This window comes from Triticum dicoccoides, chromosome 4B (assembly GCF_002162155.2).
Source record: "Triticum dicoccoides isolate Atlit2015 ecotype Zavitan chromosome 4B, WEW_v2.0, whole genome shotgun sequence".
Taxonomy (NCBI): Eukaryota; Viridiplantae; Streptophyta; class Magnoliopsida; order Poales; family Poaceae; genus Triticum; species Triticum dicoccoides.
In genome coordinates this window covers 600,572,678-600,584,462 of record NC_041387.1, presented here as the reverse complement: position 1 = coordinate 600,584,462, position 11,785 = coordinate 600,572,678, and the positions used below count along the sequence as shown (strand labels likewise).

The following is an 11,785-nucleotide window of genomic DNA, read 5'->3' as shown; positions in this document are numbered from 1 at the left end:
AGCACCCCCGACGCTATGGCCGCCATGGGAGGCATGAGTTTGCTTCTCTCATGGGAGGCATGGGTGCACCTCCGGCCGCCATGGGCGGAATGTCTTTCGATGTGCCTCCTCACACACATTCCCATGAAGATGTCGTTGAAGATCTTGCCAATACCGTCGGAGCTTCACATGATGCGGTGCGTGATGAGGAGAGGAAGGAAGATTCGTCTTCGGAGGTGGAAGAATCATCTTCGAAAGATGAGGACGAAGACGAGGAAGAGGATTGATGTGACTTTCATTTGTGTCTTGAACTTGGTTTGTATTTTGAACTTGGTTGGATGAACTTGTGGGCATGATTTTGAACTTGTGGGCATGAACGACTTTTATTCATCAACTTGTTTGTGTGAAATTTTATATGTCATGTTCATTGCATTTTGAATGTTTCAAACTCATTTTGTGTCCAAAATGTCATATATGCAATGCCCCGCGAGTCGCGCGCGCTGCATTTTTTGCGCGCTGCTGGAGCGGCGAGCGCACGCTGCATTATAACGCGGCTGTTGGAGCCAGCGCTGGCGGCCGCGCTAAACCAGCCGAAGCGCGCGCTGCATACTAGTTTTTAGCGCGTGGCGCGAAGCGCGGCTGTTAGAGATGCTCTTATGAGAGCACGCGAGCTGAATTTTTAGGGCATCTGTTACAACAATAGCAAAAAAAAATCTGTGCCTAAAACCTTCTTTCTCCTAAAACCAGCTTTTACATCGTCAATTAAGATGCTGTTTTACACACGCAGACATCCAAAGTTGCTATCCATCGCTGTACTTTGTGTTGTGGACGTATGAGCAACCCGGCGAAAAGCAACGCAAGGCGTCCTCACGGCTCATGCGAAAACACGGCACCAGTACCCTCCTGCGGTCCCCGGCCCCCTCGACAGGTGGTAGGCGCAGGTACGTCGTTGTACCGTTGCAGGCACCACACTCCAGTCCAGCCTATCGTCGTCCTCCCCAACAGTTGTTGGCACCACCCGTCCCCCCGCCGGACCGCCCTACACTCCTGTTCCCTTCCTCCCCACAAACCAAAACACCCCAAAAACAGTATCCCCGGCCGAGGGTTAAAAAAGCAAGCAAGCAAAGCCGCCGGAAGGATAAGTATCATGCTCGGAGTCGGAAAGAACAGTGGAATGGCCTTTCATTCAAGGCGAGGGCACCGCCGGGGAAGCCAAGGAGCGAGCAAAGGCGAGGATCGAGGGAGGGAGAGAGGACCGGACCTGACCTGACGACGTGACCCGCGGACCAATGGCGTGTGGGGTGGGGGCCGGTCACTTCCTGACCAGCTCGTGGCAGACACCTGGCTCCATTCCTGTGACACCCCCACGAGCCTTGCCACGGAAAAGTAGCCACTGCTCCCCCTACGGCTGTGTGCTACCCTACCACGGCCGCCAGTGACAGCTAGCTAGCTCAGCTCAGCTGCGCTCCTAGTCCTAGTACTACTCCCGGCTCCTGTACGGGGGTGCTCCGTCTCTGCATTTCTTCCATAAGTAGTAGCCAAGTTGCTCGCCCCCGCCCGTAGTCCTTTGCGCGAGGAAAAAGGGAGCTCCTCCCACCCCCCGACCGACGCCGCCCGCCGCAGATCTATTGCAACACCTGTAAGCTTCTCCGCCTCCCGAGTTTCTCTCGCCTTCGGCTTGGCTAGCTAGGGTTTCCCTCTACCTAGCTGGCTAGCTTCTTCTTCCTCCATCCTACCTCGGTTCTTTCTGTTGCTGCAGCAGCGACTGTGGGGAGGGGAACAAGGGGGGAGAGGATGGCGGGGAAGAGGGAGAGGATTGCGATACGGAGGATCGAGAATCTGGCGGCGAGGCAGGTCACCTTCTCGAAGCGCCGGAGGGGCCTCTTCAAGAAGGCCGAGGAGCTCTCCATCCTATGCGACGCCGAGGTCGGCCTCGCCGTCTTCTCCGCCACCGGCAAGCTCTTCCAGTTCGCCAGCTCCAGGTACATACTTCATGTGTGCGTAGCTATCAATTGATCTCTCATCGATCAGCTAGCTTTTGGATGCACTTCCAATCTGACTCGCTTATTGTTTTATCTGGTGTCTTAACCGATTACATACATTTATTAGTCCTGAGATTTTCTTTCTTTTCTTTTGAGGAATCATTTGTCCCAAGTTTTGGTTCTTCGCTACTTTTTGAGATCGGTTTTTACTATCTATAACAGTTTTTGTACACGGATTGATATTTGATGTGCTGGGCTACTAATTCAATTTTCGTGTTACAAATTAGTTAGATCACCCGTGTTTTGGTACAACATATACTTATTTCGAGCTTCTTTTCGCATGTTCGACTCTTTTTCTCAGTGCCTATAACAATGACTCGTAGAGTCAAAGCAGTCAAAGCATGTGTAGATTCTCTAATGCTTAATAAAATATTTTCTTTGATTTGGTGTTTATAATATATAAGTTTCGCCACTGTTCTTCTATTATGACATGTGGGAGAGATCACAAAGAGAGGGAGGACTTTCTTTTGGTAGTGCACCTAACCAGTAAAATTAACTATGTGTCTTCTCCCCTTTTAAAAACGCAATGTTTGTTCATGCTCAACTTTTTATTATGCATTGTATTTGGACCAACAAGTCACTTTTTCTACCTTTTTTTCGTTATGCTTGCTGTTGTTCTAGGTTAATATATGTTCAGATAAAAAATATTTAATGTCCACTTCATATCTTTCCTACTCCCTTCGTTCCAAAATAGATGCCTCAACTTTGTACTAACTTTAGTATAAAATTGAGTCAGCTATTTTGGAACGGAGGGAGTAGATAAGAACTACTCCAAACTCGGGCCACATGTATTATACAGCTTATTAGCACGTACGACTCTTTCACAGTTTTAAAAGCTGTCATTTTGGACAACATAGTATCTAACAAAATAAATAAAATAATAATTTTGAAGGAAAATTTACAGATGCCCTTTCAAAACACCCAATACCATTTTTTAAAAGATCAATGTGTAGTTTAACTAGGACTTTATGTCCAAACTAAGCGGACTTTTTTATTTGAATTGACAGGAACATATAAGTACACGTTGGTAACTGAAGATCGCTGGCCTTGTTCCAGTCACAATTATTCAATAATAATTTATGTAGTAAAAGGGAACACTAAGAGCTAGGATATGTAATTTGAGATATTACAAATGCTGAATTAATACAACGTTTGACAAGGTAGAGCAGTTTGATGATTATGGTATGTAATTTTGGGCCTACAAATGCTAAAAAAAATTATTGTGGAAGAGGTTGAAAACATGCGTTTGTGACAAGATCAAATTGGTAAGTTTAAATGGAGTATATGGGAAATACTGTTAACTAATGCACGTCTCCTTAAATATGCATACTTGCATAGCATGAAGGCTATAAGTTGTGTTGTAAATTAATCCCATGCATAAAATGAATAGAAGCAAAATGCGTAGTAGTCTGACCTTTCTGCAAAATCATTATTGCTCATGACTGATGGCTGGTCAGAGATGCGCGCGTATGGTAAAGTAAGAGTAGTTATGACTTATGACTGGTCAGAGATGTGCTGCGGCATGATGAACATGTTGGAAACAAATGTGGTGTTTCAGCAAAATTTATTCAATAGCTAAAGTTACAATCGTTCCAACTTAATAGAATAGTATCATTGTTTTTTTTCCGGAAAGAATAATACTCCCTTCATTTTTTGCTTATACAAGGCCATGATGAAATATACTTTCTGCATTTATACAAGGCCATCAATAGTAATCGAGCCAAAATTAATGATATTTTCTCATATAGTGACCTGTTAATACTTGCATGCATGCAGTCATAATGACAGTCAACTATTTCATTCACTTAGTTTTCCTATATGCATTTAGCGTATTAATGATCCCAATAAAAAAAGTTGGTTTACAAAACAGACATTAAATTTCGTGTTGATACCTATAATTTGAGTTTGTGGTCTTCCATTTAAAAATGAAGGGAGTATTAGTGTTAGTTCCAGGGAAAATGCTTGTGCATGACATAAAAGTGAATGGTTTTCTTGGGTGTATATTCTACAAATAAATGCTCATGAGGTGTTTGTATGTTTTTTCTTGTCTTTTCGTGGCACGTAGTTCTGTACTCTATATCACTGACTCGAGTTGGTCTGTGCATGACATGATTTGTCAGGACGCATGCATGCATGGCTTGTTTAAAGCTACATGTGTATTCGTGTAGAATTAATGGCCAGGACTCTTGGACAAAAATGGTTAAAAAGATTGACCGGTCCAATCAAATATATGACGCCTGGACAGATAACGTACTGTGGTCAGAAGGCAGCATTGCGCATCGGAATTCATCCCAGTATCAGTCCAAAGTTTTTCCATCTTTTCACATTAGGCTAATGTTGATGCAATGATATTTAATAGACAAACTTTAATACTGCCTATGTTCCTAGATATAAAACGTTTTGTCGGTTCAATTTAAACTGCAAAATTTTCCTATATTTGGGAACAGAGGTAGCAATAATTAACCATCTCATAGGACCTTTTTCAGTTTGATGTAAGCATAGAAAACTACAGTGTATATAACGTTCATTTGAGAAGCATCTCAGAAGCAGATGTTTCACTGGCTATATGTACACGCCCGACCATCTAATAAAGAGAAGTGATGTAGATTGTATGTAACGTTCCTGTTTTGAATTAATCGAGATATCACCTTTCCCCACACACAAAAAAAAAACACTTTGCTATATCCGCCTGAATATCTAATGAAGAACACAGCCAATCTCCACTATATTTTGTATTCTGTTGTTAAGATGAGTTTGGACAAGATACCCGGCCTTAAAAAGTTACACAGATATTTTTGTTAAGATGTCATTATTAGATTTGTCTTAAAGTATATGCTGACATATTTTTACGAGGTATTTTAAGCAACGCATAGGAGCTCTGGCTCTTTATTTTGTAGAAAAAAATCGACCTTAATAACTAGATAACATTTGTCGCACTGCTATGAGAATTTAAAGCAATAAATTTGCTGAGAATAAAATAGAATATATGAGAATAATAACCGGTCCTTCACATATCCTTCACATTCTCGTCATATGTGAACGGTAGCAAACCTAGAAGTAAATGGAGGGTGGCTTCCAGTGTCTTGTGACCTTCTAGCTAGCCTTGGTAGAATGATTTGTTGCTGAAGAGAATAAAAAATAAAAATTGATGGTGATGATGATGATGATGTGGCGGTATTGCATGTATTGGAAAATAAGATCACCTATTTAGTTATACTATACAGGATATGTAAAGAGAAAGTAAATCCTCGGTTGAATGGATAATGTGATTAGCATTATGTGAATATACTGAAGAAAATTTATCCTAGAAAATGTTCATCTCGAAAACGACATGCACTAACCCTTGAGTTCGGTATACTGAATATTGTAGCATGTTTTTTTGGTTTCATTTCACTCCAACTGTCTCAACTGTAGCATTGGTGTCATGCAAAGGCCGGGTGTCGCTCAATCTGGTTGTATCCGTTTGATGCTACATTCTAAGTTAATAAAAGCACTCTGTCAAAAAGGGTCCAAAGACCCGGGAAATGTCCTTTGGTTCTTGGGTGTATATACAGGGAAAAAACAAAAAAGTCCAAAATTGTTTTGGAATAAACTTGACATTTTTGCACCAGCATTAAATTATTCATGAAAGAACCCCCCCCCCCCCCCTGACTTCAGGGCAAAACAAACAGATTGGGGGTTCTTCCTTTGCAACTTTTTTTCACGGGCACAATAGAAGGACAACTTTATTTGAAAAACTTTTCAGAATTTTTTACTTTTCTATTACTATTTATTTATTTTTCATAGAAAACACCCAGGAACCAAACGTCTCTATCCCCAAAGACCCAATGCACAGGTAGTTACAACTCTGTTGTCGTAGTGCCACCAAGTTTCCATGTGGTTGTGCACGTGCCCAACGCATTGACCTCTCCTAGTGATTATTATCTATATCACTAGCGACGTATTTCAACTTTCAAGTCACCTGTATCAAGGGCATTAGTGGCATTATCATTATTTACTTAAAACAATTTCATACATTTGTCAAATGCATGCAGAACGTTTGAACTAACATGAAAGTTAACAGAACGACAGTATGACATTGATAAACAGAAGGCTATGGGTAATTTCGAATTGAAATGGATTATTTGTGCAACCCATGTTCTCTCTCCTTCACGGCCCACTTGAAAAATCTGTGTATTACTTTGGAAAAAACACTTCTAACTGTCTACAAGAAATGAGAGCAATTAGATCTCTCTTTCAGTTCTCTGTTCTTTTTGTGAAAAACGTATCTGATGTTCCATGTTTTTCTTTTATTTTCCAAGTCGTTTTAGAATGTTTGATATGCGACCAGAAAGAGATTCTACTAATGTTCCTACTAGATTTTTCATCATCATATTGCCATCACATCAAATTTAGAAACATCTATATTAAGAATACATCAAAGAATAATATTGGTCGGATAGTACAAAAGGAGAGAAATGAGAGTTGAGAGTTGAGACAATACTAGATCAGATTGAATATTATGCTTGCTTTTGTGGATTCTCTAAATTTCTGGTAGTAGCATCTTCACAAAAGAGAAGTTGGGCAGAAAACCAGCCTTTACATTTTACACTCTGATTAATTTGATTTTTCTATTCTACTGAAGCATGAACCAGATTATTGATCGGTATAACTCTCATTCCAAGATACTTAAGAAAGCAGACGAGCCATCTCAGCTGGATTTGCATGTAAGCTCAAATACATCCAGATAGATTTACATATGCATACATGTATTCATTTAATTTCTGTTATATGGTAGGAGGACAGCAATTGTGCAAGACTAAGGGACGAGCTTGCAGAAGCAAGCCTCTGGCTCCAGTAAGTTTATACCCTTTTTCTTTCATAAAACATTAGTGATAAATTGAATAAAATATATCTACATTCACTAAGCTGGGACCGTATTTTAGACAGGGAGCTTTCGTTGTCTCAAAACGTTGCATAAGGCAATACAAGCGCAAATAATTCACGCCCAGACTACATAGGTAGGATGTGCACAGCCCAAGAAGCAACACAGTAATAGAAAGATTAGACAAAAATCCGCCTAACGTGATGGAGGATTGATCCATAAGCCATACTGCTATCCATGTTAGGTAAAGGTTTCCTTGGCCTTTGCTTTTTTTTTTTTTTTGCGGATATCCTTAGCCTTTGCTTTGTATGCACACGTAGCGCATAAGTAAATCACATTGCTCCAGTCCATGAGTAGACACTGCACGAATGGAGCAATAATTGCTTATATTGGCAGATAAGAGCATCTACAGCTGGACTTTGCAAATCCGGGCCCTCAAAAACCCGTGGACGCGTCCGCGGACAGTGATCGGGCACTTCTTAAATTGCGTCGTCCACATCCGTGTCTCTCATATCCGAACCCCTATATCCATATTATATCATGTAACGTCGATCAAAGTACGTAGATCAGCTCCGGATATAGAAATTGCATAATATTTCACCAAAAGATCCACCAAAGTTCGCATAAACGACGGACCACTTCCGGGCCGACCCTTTTCCCTTATGGTCGCCGACGTAGTTGTACCCATCAGTGGCTGGTGGAGGATCATCCGATTCGTCGGATGAGGAGTCGTGGTCGTCGTCGAAGGAGGAGTCGACGATGACGAGGCCCTTGAGGCGCTGGACGGCTCGGTCCTGTTGGCGCATGAGCTTGGCCAGCCGAGCCGCCTCCTTCGCCTTCTCCAACGCCTTCTGCTCGGACTGCTCGATGGCAAGCCATAGAGCCTTGGCGTTCTTCCGACGGAGCCGCCGAGCGTCCGTCTCCGCCGTCGTAAGCGACCGACGGTAGACCCATGCGAGGAGTCGTTGGTCCTCATCGGGCTCCGCCGGTAACCCACGTCGGTGTTGGACAAAGCTCTCCACAGCCTCCCTCTCCCTTTCCTGCCGCCTCTCACGGCGGGCCATGCGCCTCCGACTTCGACGTGCGCATCCGTGCGGGCGGGGCGGGCACAAGAACCCACCGCTACCCATGAGGGGGAGCAGCAACCGGCGGGGCGAGGGTATAGCGTGGGGAAGCAGCAGCCAGCGGGGCGAGGGGACGGCGTAGGTGAGGCACCAATTGTGTTGGCCGCCTGTCGAAGCTGACCATGGGCCAGGAGGGGCCAGCGGCGGCTGCGGCGATGCTGCAGACCCGGAGCTGCCCCTGGTCTCCACCTTGGACCGCTCAAAGGCGATGCGGAGGGCAAGCTCATACTCCGGATCCACCTCGTTGTTGGAACGGTTGTTGGAGCTGGACATTGCGCCGGATTCGATCGGAATCGGTGAGGGGAGAGGAGAGGATGGAGCGAGAGAGGAGAATGAGTGAGCTAGGGTTTCAGACCGACGAGGCCGATGGGGTCTTTTGAGGACATCCGTGGGGTCGGTGGTGGGCCGGGACACGCCCGGGTGTGCCCGGGCCACCCCATATCTGCCCCATATTTGGGCTAGATATGGGGGTGCCAGTCAGTCCGGACATTTGAGGCTCGTTTGAGGCATCTGTGTGGGTCGAAAAAACATGACCGAGCAGCCCGCCCGGACGTATGAGGCGGCTTTGAGAGGTCCGGTTGTAGATCCTCTAACTTATAGAGGAGAGGGTGTTTTCCTTTTGTCGACACAATATCATTACTACATAGCCAAAGTGACCACCACATCGTCGCCGTGTAGACCAAGATGCAAGAGCTAAGCTTTGCCCCAATGTCACATCACTACTGGAAAAACTTATACATCGAGCAGGCCCTCTGCAGAGGTGTTCTATGCCGAGTGCCCTGCTCAGCAAAGTGCAAAACACGGCAAAGAAATGTCGTTGCCGAGACACCGCTAAACGTAGCTCGGCGAATGGAAAAAAGACTCGGCAGATGTTAAATATGCCGAGAACAAAACAGTAAGGTCACGGCAATATGGTGACATGTGGCATGTCTGCTTGCGCTTGACGGCTCCATGACATCTGGGGTATGTCTGCCGACAGCTTAGCTCCAGGTGGACACGTGGTGGCCTCCTATGTGTTGACTTTGCTAAGAGCACCTCTCGGCAAAAGGTAGAACGCGGGCGGTCGGCTGTCAGACAAATGTCAACGTGGGAGCCTCCTACTCGTTGGATTTTGTCGAGAGTGAGTGTTACACTCGTTAGACTAATATGTCATGTATCGTGACATATCACCTAATCCCCTAAATTGAGGAGAATCGTTATTATTGCGCAGCAAGGGTGGGGCGTGGCGATGGAGGTGCATGTGCGGTCACCTGGGAAGAGGGGGCGATAACGAGTAAGGTGTCGTCGTTGTCGAGGAAATCATATGTGTTAGCGATGGGAGGTTGTGGGGGGCAAAGGGAAAAGTCATCTCATAATAACGTGACGAGAAATGATGATGTGGTGGGTGGTGAGATCCATGCACCGATACCCCTTATGGTGAGATGAATAGCCGAGAAAGACACAGGCACTCGAACGCGGCGACAGTTTATGTGGCATAGTAGAAGCGGTGTTAGGATAGAAAAGGCATGCGAAGATGCGAAGCAATGAGTAATTTGGATGGGTGGTGTGTAGGGAAAAGTAGGGAGATGGGGAGCTGATGGTTTTTGTGGGAAGACGGTATCAGATGTGAGTGGCGGTGTGGAGTTCTTCGACTCAAAAACGTGGTGGTAAGCTAGCCTGAAATAAGATAGAGCGCACGATGTCATTGACTATGCGAATAATGCGGTTAGCTATACCGTTTTGTTGGGATGTGTATGAGGGGCAAAGCGAATATGAAGATAGTGCGTGGCGGCGAGAGAGTAGAGTTAGTTCATTGTGATCTTTGGACTTCACCTATTTTGAGTGCCTCTAGAAATAAATATTTTCTAGTCATTCTTGATGATTTCACATATTTTTTATGAATTGTTTCGCTCTGATACCATGAAAGCGTTTAGCAAGATTTTTCACACTTGGGATTTTCCATTGCATGTTAATATATAGACAAATATTACAATCCTAATCATAAGAAGATCACAATAATAATGATTCTCCTCAATTTAGGGGATTAGAAGATATGTCACGGTACGTGACTTAATAGTCTAACAACACTCACGGCAAAGATTTGCCACATGGCAACCGCCGTCTCCATCTTGAAGCTATCAAGTCACTTTATTTAATCGACAATCTGCCTTTGGTTCTCGGCAAAGTTTATGTCAAGTGTCAGATAGACAGTTCTCGAAAAAGTTCTATTTGCCTGAGGGGTGTACGATGTATGCCTTTTGTCGAGAGCTGTTCACGACAAAATGCGTTGCCAAGTTTTTTTTGGGCCTTCGCCGAGTGTCTTGGTCACCCGACAAAGTAGGTGATTCTAGTAGCTCATAACCAATTACAAAAAAAAGTGATATTGCGAGATGGATACAATTTAGGCGCCACCTGAATGACATACATCCAAGAAGAATAATTAACCTTTCTCCAATTGGGCCCCCTTACAAATCTTGTTCAGAATTGTAGAGAAACATGGAGTCTATATATGATCTATCTCCACCTTTACAAGGCATAGACAATAAGATCAGTGAGTTGTGGTCTTAAGTCATTTCTTCTTCCCTAGTACAAGGCAGAGTACCATCATACCCTTCTAGCTTTGAATGCCAGTTGGAAGGTTTAGAAAGAAGATTTTCCATTTTAGCATGTCTACTCGAGCAATGTGGCATTGAAAGTGAAGGTGTTTTATTCTTTCATCTTGGTGATAGAAATAACATTGCCTACCTTTTTGACAATTGTGTTTCTTGAGGTTGCGTTCAAGTCATTCCTTTGCGAAGGTACCAAAGAAATAGTTTAAGTTCTAGAGGAACATTAAGTTCCACATTCTTTACTATTGACTGGTGCATCACAATGGACCAGAGCTGGTACATTTAGTTGACTGAGAATACCACTACAAAACGGGCTTTGGAGGCGGTTTCGTTACATGGGCTGCCTGCAGTTCCTTGTACTGCCTCAAAGCCTATGTTGCTAATACTCCTTCCGCTGGAAACCGCCTCGAATGCATGGAGTACCATGAGCGGTTTCCAATGACTAGCCGCTTCTAATGCTCTCAGCCATGGAGGCGGTTTCCCCTTAAGACCCGCCTCCATTTTTATCTTTAGGGATGTTTAATTTGTTTCATTTTGTACCCAGACTTGGTACTGAGTTCAGATAAAATTACTATTTAACACTTAGCATACTATTCCATGAAATATCACATGAGTTCACATATAGTACTACTTAAAACATGAAACAAATCCCATGAGACACAAAACAAAGTTAAGCATAGTCTTAAACATCACACAAATTCCAACACTTAAACATAGTCCTAGGGTTCAAGCAGCAACAATGCCACCACCGTCTCCAGGACCTTCACCATCTCCAGCGGTTGCAGCACCACCGGCTCCAGCACCTCCTTCAGGGGCAGAATCAGCACCTTCTTTGTTAGAAGGAGGAGGCATGATCTCAGTCAGCGTTAGGCTATACACTCTGAAACACGAGACCTGAGCTTTGAAATCTTGCACTAGTAGAAAACAGGGCATACGTTTGGGCCAGATAAGCCCATTAGTCCCGGTTCAGTCACGAACCGGGACCCATGGGGGCATTAGTCCCGATTCGTGTCTCAAACCGGGACTAAAGGCATTAGTCCCGGTTCAAATGAACCCTTTAGTCCCGATTTGAGACAGAACCAGGACTGGACTAAAGGGTGGTGTTCCCGACACAAACCGGGACTAAAGGTTAGACCTTTAGTCTCGGTTTGAGACACAAACCGGGACGAAAGGGTGCGATGCTCTTTA

The 11,785-nt window shown here is 44.1% G+C and overlaps 1 protein-coding gene across 2 annotated transcripts in view; it reads left to right on the top strand.

The window, feature by feature from the left end:
- Positions 1–1,479: 1,479 nt before the first annotated feature.
- The window catches only part of LOC119291696 (MADS-box transcription factor 47-like), a 15,317-nt gene continuing 5,011 nt past the window's right edge, over positions 1,480–11,785 (top strand). For both annotated transcript variants that reach the window (XM_037570504.1, XM_037570505.1), the window contains exons 1-4: positions 1,480–1,618; positions 1,739–1,961; positions 6,646–6,727; positions 6,799–6,857. In XM_037570504.1, the coding sequence (XP_037426401.1) occupies positions 1,774–1,961; positions 6,646–6,727; positions 6,799–6,857 (329 nt within the window). In that variant the 5' untranslated portion in view covers positions 1,480–1,618; positions 1,739–1,773. The remainder of the gene's footprint in view (positions 1,619–1,738; positions 1,962–6,645; positions 6,728–6,798; positions 6,858–11,785) is intronic.